The following is a 19,131-nucleotide window of genomic DNA, read 5'->3' on the forward strand; positions in this document are numbered from 1 at the left end:
TTAGAATGATCTCATAATTTGGCTACGTGCCTACAGTAAATCCCATTCCGGCACCCATTGTGCTGCTGCCTTCTCACAGTACCGTATAATCCCTTACCAGCCATCTTACTAGAGAGGACATCTCTAAAGCAAACCTATGTTCCATCAGATGGCGCTCTTCCATCTTCTCTGCTTACTTATCAAACGAGAAAAAGTTCTGCGTGCAGGAAAGTAAGACAGAAGAAAGCGTCCATATTGTTTTGATGGATATAAAAATGGAGGGCACTCGGCCCACATCAGTCATTCCTTAGTCCAGAGTGCCAAGAACAGGCAAAATAGCGAGTGTGAACCTAACCTAGCGTGTATTATCGATACTATATGGAAAATCACCACAGCCATGTGCAGCATCAGGACAGACTGAATCCACCAACGGGCAGACTTGGCCATAACCATTGAAAGTGTGGTAATGTGTTGTGCCTACATGGCCCATGATGGCTCCATATACAAGGTTGGCCCGATACACTCACTCATAGACACAGTGGTGGGAGGGCAGCACCACTCATGTACCACAAGCCATGGGACACAACCTGACATTCGTCTAACAAGACTCCACTTGGCCGGGTCATTACATTACCTGCAATCCTTTTAGGTTAAAATATAAAACTCGACAACAGATTAAGTCACAATTTTTTATTTTTGATAGATCATTTACATAGAAAACATGGCTACTCCCAATCCAGGTCCTGTAAGAGAAGAACAAGAAGTTCAGTAAAGGTTTCCCATTGTACTGCACCCAAACCTAGGACATCATATTAATCGCTGTAGAACATGTGGACCTTATTAGCTGGATATATTTTATGAGCCAAAATATTACTCGGCATCAATATATCAAACCCCTGCACTGTCTCTTCGCTTCCTGCAGCCATGTTGTAGATCCATGTGACCAGTGCAGTCAGCGGTGACACTACCTGTATGACAAGACTAATGAACGGTGACAGTGGTCACGTGTATATGTACATATGGGCAGGACCATCAAGGGCCACCTTATCGGTCTGGAATAATGTTGCAGCTCCTATCATTATTATATTCTGAGCGCACATCTCCCTCTGACAATAGTCCTAGGGGCTACAGGGGGTGTTAAGTCATGCACCAAAATAAAGGCCAAAAAGCAGAGCAGCCATTTGCATTTATAGTTCCGCACGCAGTCGTGTCTTGGCCGGGCCGTACCTGTTTATGCTTCCTCAGTTCCTGCAGGGGCGTCACCTCCCTTGGTATTTCTAGTGTAGATAACCTGGGCTCGGTGTTTGGACACCAGCTTGATCAGACCTTTATAGAAAGAAAGAAGCCATTATAGAACATTAACCCAAGGGCCCATATACAGGACAATATACCCCTGTAACAGCCAGGTTGGGGGGAGACAAATCAAATCACAAGACCCCCGCAGACCCATACAGCCACGCTCATAGACACAGACAGCCCAGCACCTATACACAGGGTGTGTGAAAGTTACAGGGTTTGGTAGCTATAGTCAATAGTCTCCAAACACGGGAAAAGCTTTCACGGGATCCTGTACCTGCAGTATCAATGACCGGGCCACCAGCAGAACCACAGTCACTTTCGATGCAGGATAGGAAGGGTTTCTAAACTAAATCTTTACCAAGGACCAAACGTAGCATTAAGTCTCTGGCTACTGTTTCAGTGTTAAGATTTGGACACCACAACCATTTTTTGGTGTCATCTATGTGGCATTTGGGAGCACACTGGGGATTAGCACGTTTGCAGCACGGTCTTTTGCAGAATCACCATCATCATACACTAGAAATCTGCTTGTAAAGAGGATTTTGCGGCATATTTGTGGTGAAATGACAAATCCACAGGCTCACACACATCATGGATAAAAGTCTGTCCTGTATCGATCACTGCAGAGTACGGCGCAAAGTAAGTGGAATTAACAAAACCTCATTTGTTTCCTGCAGAATCCACCCGGGTCTCTGGGCCATTCAGACCTGCAACAGGCTCAAAGTGACACAACGGGTGGAACCAGACACAAGACGCCATTTTATACCTTCTCTCTCTATATATAATAATTATTTTTATTATAGATTTGCATAGACTCTGAAAAGTCTGCATCTTCGTCTTGTAAGACGAATATTCATACAAGTCTCTTGTACACTACCTAAAGCACAAAGTGATCGGCGGGTAGAATGGAGAAGTGTTCATAAGGACGATATCGTGGCACAACGCTCTTCTGCCAAATGTGCGCAACCCCCCCCCCCAAAAAAAACAAAAAACAAACAAACAAACAATTCTTCTCCTCAGGAACCACATTGTGCAAAGGGAACATTGTTAGAACTAGTTTTCTGGCGTGAGTTACTATAGGTTCACACCGGTTCCTAGCTCCATGCCCTGCGCCGGTCAAGGCATTTATTAAGATTGGCGTACATAATGCCATTCTTAACCTGCCCCATTGATTCTGCAGAGATCCAGTAACACAGAGGATAGATGGCTGAACCCAACAGTCTAATTGTGATTGGATCACAATATGTAAGAGGATTGGGCTTGTGGAATTTCAACATGTCCAATCCTTTGTTCTGAGGACAAGAAGCCACTGCCATTAGTGCTCCTGCTGCTTGTTCCCCACTGTCAGCCATCACAGGTCTAGGCTTCACTAACTCATCCAGATCTCCACTGATGTGACGCTGCTTCATCTGAAAACACTAAACCCCCTTTAACTCTATAATTACCGGCATCAAACACACCATAAAACAAAAATGTTCCAATATTGTACTTTCCACAAATATACCATAGAATACCTAGTTACATGCGGAGTCCGTGCTGTGTGAGATTTCTTACTGTGTAGATCTTGCCACAATCCCCCATCTCCAACCCAGGTGCTCACAAACATCGCCAATCCTTTTTAGTCGGACAGAAGCCGCAGCAGTCACAGACGACTGCCGTGTAAATGGGGAGCTGCCAGCCGTGCACTGGGTGATACGAGTCTTACCTTTGTTGAGCAGCTCCTGAAGGGCGGCCCTGGCCAGGGAGCCCCTGATCTTCAGCCTCTCAGATACTACTGCTGGGGTGATGAGCTTGTAGTTGGGAACTTCTTTGCACAGTTTCTCGTATGTGGCCTTGTCGAAGAGGACGAGATTGTTCAACTTGTCTCTGACTTTTCCCTTGGACCACTTCTACTCAAAGCAAGAGAGGGAAAAAAATAAAGTTATCATCAGTCTACCCCTATATTAGGTGTACAGACAAACAGATCCAAGTACTGAGCGTATCTAACACAACATGCAGACATAATATATATTATATATAGTATATTTGATAGCTACATATAGGTAACCAATTGCCATCCCAGACCTTGCACTTGTGTGAGCCTAGTACAATACAAACATTCTATCTATCGTCAGGTCATGTTCATTGTTTATCAGGCACAGTGCCAGTACTTTTCATAGTGGCTGTGCCCAGTACTGCAGCTCAGTCCCACTCAAACAGGACTATAGTGCAGAGAGCTGTAGTACTAGGCGCAGTAGCTACACACAAAGCTGTACCTACTAACCAATAAAGGGGACACTGCATATTAAGCATTGGTTCAGGAGGGGTGGCAGGGGACAGACCCCCACCAATGTAGGCATGAACATCAAAGTTATGGAAATACCCTTGAAACTAAAAATTGGTCTCACTGTCTAACAGAATAATCTGCCAGAGCTCAGCTCTCACCTGCTACAAAGCTATTCACATTGTACTTAAGTTATTCTAGACGTTTGGGTAAGTCAGTCCCATTGCACTTAAAGGGATTGTAAACCCCAGATGGACACGACCCCTCAATGAGAACACTTAGGGACTTGCCTTCTTCTTGGCTTTGCCCCCAGACTTGTTGACGGGATCCTTGTCCTTCTTGGCGGACTTGCCCGCATCCTTCTTCTTCTTGTCGTCTTTAGGTGGCTGTCAAGACATGGTAAGATATTAGGATTAAAAACACACAACGTGCCAAGGCTTCATTCACATCTGTAAGATTTGTCACATTTCCTATACTTGTCTACGTCACATGTGACCCCTAGACATTAACGGAGCACCAAGTTCTGCAGAATGGACCAAAATAGAGCAAGTCTCCATGTTGGACATTGGAAGAGGAACAGACGTCTGCATGCGCCTATTAATGGCTACACGGTGTCCACATCGCACGTCCGGTAATAAGTCACGTTCAGGGGCACTCAATGAAGACGTGTTATTTGTGAGTTACGGTTAACGCTACCCATTCTTAAAGGGGTTGTCAGGGACTTCATCCAAAAAGTGAAAGACACAAACCCTATACTAACCAGTTCTATCCCCCACCCGTGTGATTACTGACCTGCTCTGACAACTTACTGTACACAAATCTGCTGCCGCAGGGAACGGAACAGCAAGTAAACGTATTATTAGTTTTAGGATAGTCCTGACTATTGGACTTAGTGATGGGAACACAAGCAGGACCAATACTTACTGTGCACCACATCTGGCACTAGGCTCGGGGCGCACAATATCACATATTAGGGTGATGGATGAGGGCCACACTGCAGCACACAACATTACCCGGCACAGTCACCCATAGCCCAGGTCTGCTGGATGTAATCACAGATCAGAAGTGACATGAGACAGAACAGTCATGTAAATCTGATTGTATCCACCATCTAGTGGGGAGATCTAGAGGCAAATCCTAGGCCACATGCAAGTCCTGCACTTTATAGTGACTGTGTAGCCCATGGCTAGTAGTGGCCACCACTCACACTGGGGTAGATCCCACATGCACACCCATCTAGTGTCCTGAGGCCTGCACATCTCCCATATAAGCAGCCATCACACTGAGCTATGGAGGATTACATATAACATATATACATATTACATACATACTACATACAGATCAGCAGCGGCCTGTAGGCTGCACTACTCACACCTATATAACGCAACAAACCGCATCTCACCCGTTCACACTGCACGTTACCGCCCCGGCTCCTTCACAGCACAGTCACATAGTAATAATAACACTCAGGCATAGGCCGGGCGGCCAGGCCGACACACCGCCCCCCACTACCGCATCTTCCCCGGGCTATCCGGCCACGCCGAACCCCGGAGGAGGCCCAGAGCAATGCAGGAGCTGCCGGGGAATATAACCACGCCAGCCAGGCCTCTCCATCCCGCACCAGGCCGAAAAAAATCCCGATTCCTGTCGCCCTGATCCTCACCATGCTGCTGCTCGTTCAAAGATGTCGGCTAGAAAGGAAGAGACTCCGTGCCCGCAGCGTAGGAAACCCCGTGGTGGGCGGGATCTTCCGCTGCAAAGGACTACGCTGCTCTAACAAAGGACTACATCTCCCGGCATGCCCGGTCACAGACGTCACGTGAGCGCTCGTGTAGGGGGTAGCGGGGTTGGTTGCGGTTAGGATTAGGTTGAGAGGGGGTAACAGGCTTGGATGTGGTTAGGATTGGATTGGATTGGGAGGGGGTAACTGGGTTGTTTTTGGTTAGGAGTGGGGTCTGGGTTATTGGAGGATTGTGTATTACAGACATTAGTCCTAGGCACATGGAAGCATCCATATTATCTGTATATGTAGTAAGGAAAGAATTGGCAGAATTCACACCTGTGCTGGTTTTTCCGGTCTCCTTTATTTAGTTAAAAAAAAACAAAAAACTGTCACATGGTCCGCACCAATGACACAGAACAGGTCTTAGGGCCCGTTCCCACGATGTAACGCGGCGCTGATTCTGACACGTAAACTCGTGTCAGAGCCAGTGCTGCAAAACAGAATCCCATTGACTTCAATGTGTTACACACGCTAAACAGAACCCATTAAAGTCAATGGGGATTCTGTTTTGCAGCGCTGACTCTGACACGGGTTTACGTGTCAGAATCAGCGCCGCGTTACATCGTCTGGGGTCTGGTTTCTGTTGTGCAAATTTTTTCCAATAAAAATGACAGAACCCCAACAGCACAGATGGATTAGGCCTTGTACACCAGTTTTCTGCAACTTTTAAAATCTGCTCCACCTTCACCAAAAAGAGGTCATGATGAAGGCATGCAGGGATGATGACAGAACTTACACCTGCAATCTGACATAGGCTTACCCCCAGGTGCCCAGCCGTTGTTATACACGGAGGCATGAATAACACCAGTCTTCATAAATCTTCACATTACATCTGTCCCAGGGTCTGTTGCAGTGTCCACCTGAAAATAAATGAATGAAAAAGTCCTGCACAGAGGTCTATTGCCTCCACAGGTTTCAGTTTTAAAATGAAAGCTGAAAAAAAAAAAAAAACATACATGGCAAAAATATGATTTACAAAAGAAATAAAAGTGTGTGTAGAAAGCCCAAAATATTAGTGCATTGTACCTTGTATGTCCTTAGAAAATTACACGTTTTTAAGTTGATCAAATTTCTTATGAACTTTAGTGACCGTTATTCAATTTTCCACGTTTTTTTTTTTTTTTTTTTTAAATCCTGCAATTTTAACACTGACCACTAAGCATAATAATCTGACACTTCTCTATGTAAATAACATCACTGAGCCATCATTTACATACACTACCGACAATAGATGATGTCTAGAAAATTCTCCCATAGACCTTAATAAATCCGTTCTGGTCTATTGCTACCCATGGCAATGTAGTGATATGTAAAGCACATCACTACATTTTGTTAAAGGGGTGGGCCATACATCTGTGACATCACCAGTCCCTCTCCAGCGACCGCCGAGGCCACTGATTGGTCTCAGTGGTCATGGGGCTCAGGACATCCGAGGACTGATGGACTGCAGCAGTGCACAACATACCAGGGGAAGGTTTTTTTTTTTTTTTTTTTAATTTTATTAACACCCAATCCTGGACAACCCCTTTAATATAGCAAAGGGAAATCTCAGGCAATGTGGCCACGCCCATAATCATGTACAGAAAATAGAAAAAAAATTACAATAAAATTTTTTTTTAAGAAAAGACAATCGTTTTAATGCAGCTGGCAGTGAGCAAGTTATTGGACTATACAACAAACTTTCTCACATACCCTGCGCTGACTCTGCCCCCCCTTTCCCCCCAGACTTCATGCTCTCCCCCTGCATGAGTAATATTGCTCACTTTTAGTCGATTTCTCCTGCTTTCTCATGCAGTTAAACAGGTTGTGCCCAGCGGCTTCTAAACCCAAGTTATATTGGTCTCTATGGAATATGCCATGACTGGGCAGGGGACCCTCCACCTACTGGGAGTACAGGGGGACAGCTAATCCATGTTATGCAAGACAAGACAGATGAATCCAAGAAAGGGCAGAAGTGAGAAAGGAAGACCTGGGGCATGAGGAGTATTACAAGGGACACCTCACAATATTGTAAAACCAAAGGACCAAATACACTGCTAAGGGCGCCATTTTCCTCCTTAAAGGGTTATTCCCATCTTGGCAAGTCATGATTGAGATGGGAACAGCTGGCCGTCCCCACCACTAGTGCAGGGCTTACAGAAACCACTGAGGGTGTTGCTTAATATTGTTTCCATAAGTCAAATAGAAGGGAGAGGAAGTTACAGAAACAGAGTAGCTCAGCTCTGCCATACAGTTTCCATAGCTCTCATTCACCTCTATTAAAGTTACAGAAATAATGTAGCGCAACACAGCTTGGATGTTTCCATGAGTCCTGCCATTTTGGTGAGGACATGATGTCTGAGATGGGAATAAGGCCTCATGCACATTATAGAATATGGAGACTGAGGAGGGTACGAGTTCTTAACAGAATTCATTTATATGACATCCAAGTGTCACCTGAATACCTTCCGTCCTCCATTGATTTTTATGAGGGGAGTTCTGTTCCATCATCACAGAGCTGGAAAGGTCATGCTCCATATTCCACAGAACAAAACTGAACATCAGATACGGAAACCCCCCCCCCCCAGACAGCAAACTCGGTTATGTGTATAGACCTAAGGAGTCCAATCTGTAGAAAATGGACTGTTTGTGGGCCATAGTACCCCGGACTGTACTTGGCCGTGTGCATACAACATAGTCAGTTATGATGCAGTCCGCTCCCGAACCTCCCTATCACTACTGTAATGAGCTGACTACAGTGTACACAGAACTCTCTGCACTCATAACACTGCGTTCAGTCCGGGTACTACGGTCCACGGACGGGACTCGGTCGTGTGCAAGGGCCCTAACCCTTTAACAACTGTCAAAATGTCTCTTTCTGCAAGTCATATAGAAACACATTATCCATGTAGAAGAACTTCAGACTGGAGTTTATTTTATTTCATGGAGATTTCACAAAAAGAAAAGTCCAATTGGGAAATATTTACATCATAAATATATTACTAATAATACAGATCCTATTAGGGTAACGTCACAGACACAACGTGGACACCGCAGAGGTTTATGTATCTTCAGTCCTTTTTCTTTTTGTCCCTTTATCCCCGGCTTCTTCTCTGTATTGGTGTCTGGAAGAAAACCAAAAAGGAGTAAGAGGCGGCAAAGTATATACTGCAGTATACAAGCCATATTATATTTAGTATACAAACCACATACATGTTCCTGCTAACAAACAAATGAAGTCACCATGTAGCTCTCCCCTAATATAATGCAGTTGAGTTTCATGACCTCAGAGAGTACTCACCGTGACTGCCACCGCCGTCCACTGTTCCACACTCTGCCGAAGGATGGAAGCCAGCCCTCATCAGTCTGGGCGCTGTGATCAAAATTAGCCCCCACTCTATTTGGGGGAAGCTTCTTCAGACTCATCTTCTCCTCTGGTAAAACACAAGGTAGAGCTGGTTTCAGTCTCTGCACGAAGCATAGAGGAGATACAGATACCTGACACTAAGGATAACTGGTCTGCATTCAGTTACTATAGGAAGGTGTGAGAGAGTGAAGGGTGTGGTCTGGGAAGACAGGTATGTCCCAGCCAGGCAGCTAAAGGGTGTATGGTAAAGACTCACACCAGGGAGGTCAGCTGACTAAAAACTAGCAGGGTGGCACCACACTGACAGAGCTGAACTGTCCAGACCGGACCTCCAAACCCGGTACTGTGCCACCCGTTGTTGTTGCCAAGGTGTGAGACTGGTAGCCAGTCTCCTGTATAGCCAGGGAAAAGTTTCCTTACGCTTAAGTTAGTTTTCTCAGCCGAGAAGGATTTTGTTTTGTTTATCCGATGGCTCTGCAAAAGCAGTGTATGTGCTACATGTGAATAAAGCCTGAACTTGTATACAATCCAGTGTCTGGGTCCCTGTTTCCTGCACTGCTACAAAAGGTCAGAGACCTAGATTATATTCTTGCTTTTGAAGGGGTTTTTCCCATGAATTTGTAGACAGTTAAGCATTTTTGCAAATATAAGTTTAAAAATTTGCAGACTCCATTATTGGAACGTCATGGTTGGAGGCCAAGATACAGAGACTGCTGGGAAACCTGGGAAGTGGTAAGACGGAGAGAAGACTTGTAAAGCAGTAAGGTGACATCCATGACACCCTTCATCTTTGCTCATAGGGCAACTGGAAAAAAAAAGTCCATCCACAAGTGATCGGTAACGCAGATATCTGATCTTGTTATAAGCCACTGGAAAAAGATTGTGTTCTTACTGTGTTTTAAGAAGTCCTCAATGGATGGTCCGATATTCTGAGGACTTCCGGCATCATCTTCATCATCAGGTAACATCCAAGGAGGCAGAGCACCTGCAATATATGATGGCAGATATTATACATGTTCTTTACCGGGTGTTATACAGGTGCGGATAGGTTAGAACCACACCGAATCATACAGCTTTTCCCCTTGTGAATCGCTGCCTCAGTTGCAGTTTTTGTCAATATGCGAATGAGCTATATGGAGCAACCAGGGTGATGCCGTTGCTCCAAAGAGTTAAACAGCAACAACCTCATTGCACCAAAGAGCTTATTGGCATATTGACAAAAAATAGCGACATTTTGGCAATGGAGGCAACAAGTCACATGGGCCCGCTGTTAGGTTATGGTCACCGACTCAATCTGCCGGGCTGGGTTAATACGCTGGGTTCTGACATGACATTTTTTCAATAAATTATGAAAAAGATGATAATATATGATATAATAAGAAAAAAATACAATATAAAATTTAACAAAAAGATTCACTAATCCTTCTTCCATTTTAAACCTTGGATACTCCCCTCCCCAACCCTCGAATAAAACCCACTGCCATACTGTGTGGCTGGACCTCAGAATGGCAAGTGAAAAAGAACAAAATTCAACAATAGGAAATATAAGCAACGGTCTCCATCAATTTTAACAATATTAGACAAACTAGTTTTAACCAGGGGTCCCCAATGGCATGGCACGTTTATACGGTATTATTTAATGTGTGACGCGTGCAGGGGCATTGGACTGTGTGACAGGCCGCTGGGGGGGGGACTTTATAACTGAAATTTCCCCAAGGTGGGACTATTAAAGGATTATCTTATCTTATCTTAACTTGTGCGGGTCAGGTGTGTCTAAGTGGTTGGGGTGTCTTATGAAACCTTTGCAGTTTGTTAAAATGGCTCCGATTCTACACAATTTGTCCTTCTAAAATGAATAAAAAGCCTTCTGACATTCACTAGAGCTTGTATACAGGGAACAATAACACTCCTTAGGGAGTGGGCACCTTTACAAGAATATGGAGACTTGCAAGCCATTTTCGCTCAACTGGGGCATTATGGGAAAAATATGCAAATCTGTTTCCCAGGATGTAATTAGGAAAACAGTGCCTCTGCTTGCTGTGTCTTAGGACAACCCCCTTATCATGCATGATTTTTTCAATAAGCCTAATAACATAATGCGGGATTATTGCCAAACTAGTATTTCTATTCTAAAAAGGAACAGATTCCCAGCTGTGGACAGTGCTGTTTGGATCTGTTGGATCTCTTCAGCACAGCGCAGAGATACTAGTTTGGCAGAGTGAGAGACTATAGACCAGGATCAGGGGAGAACAACACTCCTTAGGGAGAGTGTGCACCTTCACAGGCGTATGGAGACTTATAAGCCATTTCCACTCCACTGGGGGATTATGGGAAAATATGCAAATCTGTTTTCCAGGATTTAATTAGGAAAACAGTGCTTGTATAGTGATGTAGAATAATGGATTGGTCAGATACATGTATCCATGATCACCCTGAGCCCAATATATACAGATTTTATTTCTCACCTGTGTGAACATTGCCCTTGTCAGACGCCTGTAGAGACAATAAAAGAATTAGAAAAGTTATAAAATTATAATAAATAAAAATATATATATATTTTGTTTATTTATATTTTATGCAGTAGTTTAATATAAAAAGCAACATAGGGTACCCCATACTATCCGACACCTGGACCCTGCACAGATCCCCTGTACTGGCAGCTACATTCAGGTAATAGCTTTAGTACGGCTTTCATTTCATGCAACCACCACTATGCAGTGGATGGGGCTGCTGCTCTGCTCCTATTACTTAAACAGCAGAAGACTGCACACGTTCCCCGGCCACTTCCAGCAGCCGGGACAGCTGATCCGTAACGGTGTCAGATCCTTACAGATCAAATACTGATGGCATATCCACCAACATAGCTGCTGAGTCTCTGCTCAGCAATTCCCACATCAGTGCCGAACTGACTGCAGGAATTAACCCTCTTCATCCATCACTACCATGACAGCCAAGAAGAAGTGTGAACATTATTACCTGCTGCCCAATAAATGTGAGAGCTGCACCTTGCGCCATGATGGAGGCCTCACTCGGGAGAGTTTGCTGGTAGCTGGGTCCAGGTTCTTCAAAGTCTACAAGTGATGTTATGCTAGAAACAACAAAGAACGTTATGCTAAGAACAATACAGAAAGCTGCCTGCATTTCCCGAGACTCCCCTGCAGTTGACCTAGCTGTAAGAGGCTTGTTTTTTGCATGACAAGTTAGATTTTTCTATTGCACCATTTCAGTGATATCTTAGTGAGGGAATGAAATAAGAACTGGGCAGATGGATTTCAACGAGCCCAATCTCTCTACTGAGAACACACACAAGACCCATATTTGATATAGTGTGTAGAGTAACTGCACCCGAAAAACCTGACCCATAGATTGGAAGACGAAGCTGACATAGATATACCTAGCCACGAGAGCATTAGGTCATATTCACACAATAAAGCTTTCATGCAGAATTTGATTATCTAAAACCAGGACTGGATCCCAAGATGAGGAGACCCCTAAGCCATCCCCAATAATAATCCCGAGTTTACAGGGGTTATCCGGGTACTGTTTAAAAACCTTATGTCCCCAGGATACTATTTGGGTGGAAACTAAGGTTTCCAGGCCAGTTCAGACTCTGGGTCACAGGATCAGAATCAGCATTTGAGGTGGTCCATTCTCCGCTCCCATCTTCACAGGTAGTGTTTACTATAGGGGTTGGCTTTACCATTAGTAATATCTATTCAACCATCCCCATGATTTACTTGGACCATTGAATATGGGAGAGGAGGGTGGAAGCAGGTCATCTAGGGTTCGGAGAGGAATGGAATATATAAAATAAGTGATGAGACCTGCACAATAACACCACTTGAGACTATTCTAGTCCCTCTGTGTATCAAAGTAACCTAAGGGTCAGTTCACACAGAGTTTTTGGGCAGCGGATTTTGACACGGAATCCGCTGCCAAAACTGGCTCCCATTGAAGTAGCTAGTAGCGGAAAAAAGAAGCAAGATGACCTTTCTTGCTGTGGATTCCATGGCTGGATGAGCTGCGGTGCGAGCTTCCTTCCCCATTCATTTGGGCCTAATCCGGAGCAGAATGCCACTGAACTGCACCAGCATCCTGTCGCGGTTAGCCGCGCAGACTGTTCACATGCAAAATGCAAATTTCGCCATGTGAACATACCGTAATATCCGATGGGTCAAACAAGAATGACTTGGAAAACAGTGTTGTTTAGAACGATTGACCTTACCTGCCTTGGACCTGTTCGTTGTTGCTCCAGACTTCGCCGTCGTCCTCTCCAGTAAGCGGTGTTTCAGGCTGAGTATTATTCAGGAATTATTAACATTTTTTTTCAATATTTCTCCAGTTATTATATTTATTCATTGCTTTGTAAGTAGATGGTTAAAACGTCACCGCATTCTCTTACGCTAGGTTCACACTAGTGTCGGGTGTCTATTCTTCTGGTCCATCAGACAGCTCAAATAGCGGACACCAAAGTAACCCCATTGACTACAATAACTCAGTTGCCTTCACCGTTTCTCTCCTTACAGACCTGATGTATCCACTGGGCAGCAATATCTGTCTGATCAGTTAGGGTCTGACCAGAATCCTCATCGATCATGAGAATGATACTGTCCCTATCTGAATAAGCAGCAGGTACAATATGTGCACTGCTGCTCCATGTTTTGGTTTGCACATGGGACCCCCATTCTTGTGATTGGTTAGGGTCCTAGAAATCAGACCCCCACTAATCTGGAAATTATCTTTTATCAAGTGGATAGAGGACATCCTAATTACCAGAAGCCTCCAATTCCTCTCTTGATCGCTGTCCTAGATACTACATTACAATAAAAACGGTGAAAAATCCATAGAGGGTTAATTGTCACCAAAGAGATTAGCTGTACTAGTCATATGGACAGGCTGATGTGTATGCAGACCACCCAACTCCCCCCAGTGATAGATACTGGAGGGAAAGAAGGACTGAGAGCGAACATGCCTAATCCCTTGTTTCCACAGAAGGTAAGTTACTGTCAGAGGTGCCTGGCTGTGGCTTATATCCTTCTGCCAAATCAAAACACATGCACTCTTGGATCAGTGGAGCATGCACATGTATATGGAACGCGGGGAGAATAGATATCTGTGGTCTGTAGTTAGCCTTAGCCATGCCTGCCTTGTCCGTTGTCTCTGAGATTAAAATACAAGGTATACAGAGAATCCCTTGCATTGTAGAACAACCTGCACACTGATGCTTTGAACTGCAAATAGTGAAATCTATGAAAAACTTTGTGGCAAATTCATAAGAGAAGGGGAATTCTGCAGCATGCTGTAATATCAGCATGGATTATCTTTCTGCTTCATTTGAATGGGGTTTTACAATTTCTATGCACAAGCACTGTACTGTACATTGAAAAGCTGCAAATCAAGAAGTTTGCCACATCTGACGAAGACCTTAATTTCTGTGGCCACAAGTGGCTATACAGCCATAATCTACGTGAGTTCTTGGGGACTGTATAGAAAACTGGATGAACAAATGGAACATATCCCATATACATTCAGACATCCTATAACAACGTCATATCATATGGTATACAACCAAATCTGCTTTGATATGGATACTGTGCTGTGGCTCTCTTGAAACAAACCTCTAGGGCCGTCTTCAACATCTCCATCCTGGACTGTTCAACCTCCCGAATCTGATCAGCAAGCTAGGAAAAAATGAAAAACCTGAAATTACATTTGTGTCTTCATATAATGTATTGTAAGTAATAACACGGCAGAAATATATATATATTCATTCATATTCCAGTAGTCTATATAAACAGGACAGCCTATCTCTACTTCTTAGTTACCTCCTTTATGAGAACATTTTCTGTCTCCTCATAACTTTCCAAGGCTTTGGAGACCGACGACTTGAATCTATGGAGAGAAAAACAACAATAGTTATGTATAGACTGCTGCGGACGCCTCCTGTACCTATGGGTAGCATGCTATGGATCTATATAACATGGAATACATAACAAGCCTAAGTGTATGGGCCCTTAGTACGGTTTTTGATGATATCACGTCTCCCCCTGCCATATCCTATTGTATACATCTGTATTAGGTCTTCACGTGACCCACTCCTTATTTTTGATATCGGCCATGTTGAAATTATTGCATCCGATTTACAGCTTAGGAGAAATTTAGTACAGAATGACTTCTGAATATTTTGTGGCTTACGTCTCTTTAGTCATGAGCTTTAGGCCATCTACGTTAAAGACACGTAATGGCCACAAGATTTATATCCCACATTAGCTTTCTACACCTAGTATACAGCAAAACAGATTTACTTATAAAATGATAGGCTAAATTTACACGTAGATTTTGACAGCAAATCTGTAGGAAAATACACAACGGCCAATCCAGGTATGAATTTCCTAAGAACTTACAATATAATATCAGTCATTTAGATTCCACAATTATGGATTCTGCCGAAACCCCCGATTATGTATATCACCTATAGATTTCATTATGGATTTTGCCAACCCCATTGAAATCAATAGGAAAGTCTAGGGATACAAATGGCCATGCTGCAGGTCAACGTCTGTGCAGAAAATTCCTGCAGCATGTGGAGAAGATCTGTAAACTCACCGGCCTGTTACTGTAATCCGCTGCAGATCCTACACACATAAAATCCTTAAAGGGATCCTATCAGTCAGACACAATTTTTTGTAGGTACCACGTCAGAATAGCCTTAAGAAAGACTATTCTTCTCCTGCCTTTCATCGTCTTCTCTGTGCCGCCGTTCGCCTACAATTCCGGTTCTTGTCGGTATGTAAATGAGTTCTTTCGCAGCACTGGTGGAGGGCCCCAGCGCTCAGACAGCACTGGGGGCGGCCCCAATGCTGCGAGAGAACTCTTTCCAGCGCAGCCGCCTCTTCAGCCTCTTCTTCTGGCTGAGGCTTGTAACTTCTAAGGCCTCGAGCAGAGCAGACTGCGCATGCCCACAGGCCACGAGAAAATGGCCACTTACACAGTATTGGAAGCGGACATTTTCTCGTGGCCTGTGGGCATGTGCAGTTTGCTCTGCTCAAGGCCTGAGGCATTACAAGTTACAAGCCTCAGCCAGAAGAAGAGGCTGAAGATGACGCTGCTGAAGAAGAGGAGGCGGCGCTGGAGAGAGTTCTCTCGCAGCATTGGGGCCTGCTCCCAGTGCTGCGAAAGAACTCATTTACATACAGACAAGAACCGGGATTGTAGGCGAACGGCGGCATGGAGAAGACGATGAAAGGTAGGAGAAGACTAGTCTTTCTTAAGGCTATTCCGACGTGGTACCTACAAAAAATTGTGTGTGACTGATAGGATCCCTTTAATATATCACTCCTTGGTGGACAAACATTATGTACTAAATTCTGTAACCAATTTCATCATTTCTTGAAAATATTTAAAGCTCTCACCGCTCATATTCATCTTGAGTGAGAATAAAGTGCGTCTTCAGCTTTCCCTCCGCCTGATGTGTCCACCAGTATTTGTTTACGGCTTTAATGTGTTCTGGCCTGTGAAGGAAATGGTTAAAATTTACACACAGATATAATATACTCATTCCTCTAGAGGCAAATCAGTATAATGCGCTGATCCTGGGTTACACCCTGTATATACACTATACAGCCATACGTATTGGGACACGTCCACAGTACACCTACAGGAGCTTTTATGACAATAATATAGAGTTCCCCCTCCTTTTTTCACTCTTTTGGGAAGGCTTTCTGTAAGATTTTGGAAGGTGTCTGTGCCCATTCATCCACAAGAATATTTGTGAGGTCAGACAGCGATGTTGAGAGCGGATCTGTCTCACCCTATACATGTTGGATGGTGCTGAGGTCAGGGCTCTGTGTGGTCATTCAAGATGTTCCACAGCAAACTCACCCATCCATACCTTTCTGGCCCTTGCTTTGTGCACTGGAGCACACTTCGATTTCCTTTATTTACTGACACATATAGAACCCATTTAACATACATTACCATAGGCACTACTATACCTGCACAAGTGTCCCAGCATTCCTCCATACAGAACTGTTAAGTTGCCGTCACTTGTGTGTTTTTTCACTTCTTCCTCACAGCAGTAACACCAGAAATTCTGTTCATGCTCCTGAGGGTCAAACCTCTCGACTGTGGCATTTTTAATCATTTTTCGAGCAGCTGCTACCTAGAAGAGAGCCAAACGAAGAAGGAAAATGTGAATTTACAGTATAATATCAGTGTGACTTTACAGTACGTTCACAGTCCAGAGCAAAATTTGCCTGTATTACATGAGGATCCACCATGAATCAGGTCCGTGCCACTGCCTGCCATTGAAAACAACGTAAAGGTGTTCACATTACTGTTATTCAATGTCTGTTGCTCTCATCCATCACAGGATGAGCAGACATTACAGGGCAGATGCAGGTGGAGCCCTGTCCATCGGGTGCCCATCTGTATTGAACAACACAATGGAGGCTTTCTTTGGTCATGTCTTTTACTTTTCTGACGGAACAAAATGTTGTGCATGCAAGACTTTTTCTTCCATTACAAAAGTAAAGAAACATGATAGAAGAAACAGTCTGTCAACTGGAATGGACAAGATGGAGGGAGCTCGGTCTGTGTCGGAACTTTGTTCCAGTTAAAGGGGTTGTCCAGAAATTGGACAAATCCCAGAGGAGACCGGGGAAGGTGAAACATAAAAAAAATAAATCATACTCACTTGGCTCTGGTGCCATTGAGGTCAATCAGTGTGAACGGAGCCTAAGGGGCAATTCACACTACCGTTACTATTGTCCGTTGCTGCCTTCCGTCATAGGATGACAGCAACGGACATTAGCAGTCACAGACTTGCGCAACTTTATTTTCCTTTAAAAAAAAGTAAACAAACATGACAGAAGCTAGCGTTCATCATGTTTTTTTTTATATTAGTGTCAATAGGAAGGAACAGAGAATCAGTCTGTGACCGCTGTCTGTGAGGGTCGGTTCACATCTGCATACCGTATGTATTCCGTCCGGGAAGAGTCCGCATGGGGACCCCTCAAACGGAATACAAACGGAATACAAACGCAATTGCAAGCGCTGTGCAGTTAAAGCACACAGACCTCATAGACTATAATGGGGTCCATGTGCCGTGTGGGAAGTGTGTGGCAAGCACATGGACCCCATTTTAGTGTATGGAGTCTGCGTGCTTCAATTGCACAGTGCTTGCAGTTGCATTGGTATTCCGTTTAGGTGGGGGTCCTCAGGCAGACTCTAACCGGACAGAATACATACGCTAATGTGAACCAGGGAGGACAACTAATGTCCGTTGCTGTTGATCAATGATGGAAGGCAGCAATGGACATTAGAAACAGTAGTGTGAACTCCTCCTTAGACAGATTCGGTTTTGGGGGAGGTTTCCGAGACAGAAGGCCACCTCAAATACCGTTGTGTGAACATATCCTTATGATGCAGGGTCCTGCCACCACAAACATTAAGGTTAGGGCCCATTGGCGACTTTGGCCACGGCTCCCGTTGTTAGTGAATGGAGTCGCATTGTAACCCCTCGTGTGCCACGATTTCTAGTCAAACACTGCTCAGCTACTTTGCGACTACAACTCACGGCACACTAGTAGCCGCAACCCTATTCGCTAACATTAGTGAAATTCACTGGACGACCCATCTTTGGTCACGTGATGGAAGTCGCCATCTAGCCTATGTATGTGCAGCGCTGATTTCTGGGAGGTAGGAGGAGGCGTCTCCTGTACCATAGTCTACATATATACATGACAGGAGGTGTTACTGAGGGTTGTCTTATTAATGCAGGTCAGTGGGTCCCTATGACATGTCACATACATGTTATGTGCTTTCACACTACAGATGGCAACCAGACACCATAACTATGATGTGAATGGAGCCTCAGTGCAGCAAAGAATGACTGCCTGTCAATACACCACAATAGAGGCACAGATAGCTATAGTAAACTAAGCAACCAATCAGACTCCCGCTCTTATTTAGAGCACGTCATTTGGAGAGTGAATGCTGTAACGTGATTGGCTGCTCTGTATCCGGGTTCCCTGTGACGCATTCACTCGGCCTGTGCTATTCTATACAGAGGGTTGTAGCCGGAGCCGCCATTACCCCGTATATACATCACCTTATCGCTGAAAGCTCGGAGCACTCCTGCCAGCCGCTGCCGGTGTCCTTTCTCATAGACATGTTTCCTTCTGCCGTAGAACACCGTCCTGCGACACACCGCGCACTCATACACCGCCATCTCTCCCCTACCCCAGGAGAATCCAAACGCTTTAGTTGCTGTGTGTGAAGTAGGAGTGACCACGCCCACACACAAAATCACGTGATCTTGCAACAACGAATAGGGAAGGCTTCCAGCACACAACCATAGCTAGTCCTGCAAACCCGGTCCGTATGAGGCCCAGACTGAAGGCAGCCTTGTGCACGGAGCGCCCGATCAGCCCGATCACTACTCGGGGGGAAAGCTACTGT

The 19,131-nt window shown here is 44.6% G+C and overlaps 2 protein-coding genes and 1 non-coding gene across 3 annotated transcripts; all 3 read right to left on the reverse strand.

The window, feature by feature from the left end:
* Positions 1-654: 654 nt before the first annotated feature.
* On the reverse strand, positions 655-5,326 carry RPS25 (ribosomal protein S25). The gene is made up of 5 exons (XM_075278795.1): positions 5,205-5,326; positions 3,832-3,927; positions 2,984-3,167; positions 1,207-1,305; positions 655-722 (listed from the first exon to the last, which is right to left on the reverse strand). Exons 1-4 carry the CDS (start codon positions 5,205-5,207, stop codon positions 1,211-1,213), a joined length of 378 nt encoding a protein of 125 aa, XP_075134896.1. The 5' UTR covers positions 5,208-5,326; the 3' UTR covers positions 655-722; positions 1,207-1,210.
* On the reverse strand, positions 1,476-1,607 carry LOC142211042 (small nucleolar RNA SNORA71). The gene has a single exon (XR_012717138.1). It is a non-coding gene; the product is annotated as a small nucleolar RNA SNORA71 (small nucleolar RNA).
* A 2,996-nt stretch (positions 5,327-8,322) lies between the features above and the next one.
* Positions 8,323-18,931, reverse strand: CENATAC (centrosomal AT-AC splicing factor). The gene is made up of 11 exons (XM_075278796.1): positions 18,782-18,931; positions 16,665-16,831; positions 16,083-16,181; positions 14,496-14,562; positions 14,289-14,351; positions 12,896-12,963; positions 11,647-11,758; positions 11,136-11,163; positions 9,563-9,655; positions 8,605-8,737; positions 8,323-8,428 (listed from the first exon to the last, which is right to left on the reverse strand). Exons 1-11 carry the CDS (start codon positions 18,899-18,901, stop codon positions 8,365-8,367), a joined length of 1,014 nt encoding a protein of 337 aa, XP_075134897.1. The 5' UTR covers positions 18,902-18,931; the 3' UTR covers positions 8,323-8,364.
* Between the last annotated feature and the right edge of the window lie 200 nt (positions 18,932-19,131).

Source organism: Leptodactylus fuscus, chromosome 6 (assembly GCF_031893055.1).
Source record: "Leptodactylus fuscus isolate aLepFus1 chromosome 6, aLepFus1.hap2, whole genome shotgun sequence".
NCBI classification, from domain to species: domain Eukaryota; kingdom Metazoa; phylum Chordata; class Amphibia; order Anura; family Leptodactylidae; genus Leptodactylus; species Leptodactylus fuscus.

What these genes read in the sequence shown, in the direction of transcription:
- RPS25 (XM_075278795.1), bottom strand. An exon ending in GGGGCAAAGCCAAGAAGAAG is followed by an intron (nt 3,168 to 3,831) that starts GCAAGTCCCTAA and finishes TGCTTTGAGTAG; the next exon opens with AAGTGGTCCAAGGGAAAAGT. An exon ending in TCAGGAGCTGCTCAACAAAG is followed by an intron (nt 1,306 to 2,983) that starts GTAAGACTCGTA and finishes CTTTCTATAAAG; the next exon opens with GTCTGATCAAGCTGGTGTCC.
- CENATAC (XM_075278796.1), bottom strand. Translation starts at nt 18,901, where the DNA reads ATGGCGGTGTATGAGTGCGCGGTGTGTCGCAGGACGGTGTTCTACGGC. An exon ending in TCCGAGCTTTCAGCGATAAG is followed by an intron (nt 16,832 to 18,781) that starts GTGATGTATATA and finishes GCTCTCTTCTAG; the next exon opens with GTAGCAGCTGCTCGAAAAAT. An exon ending in ATGCTGGGACACTTGTGCAG is followed by an intron (nt 16,182 to 16,664) that starts GTATAGTAGTGC and finishes TTTCCTTCACAG; the next exon opens with GCCAGAACACATTAAAGCCG.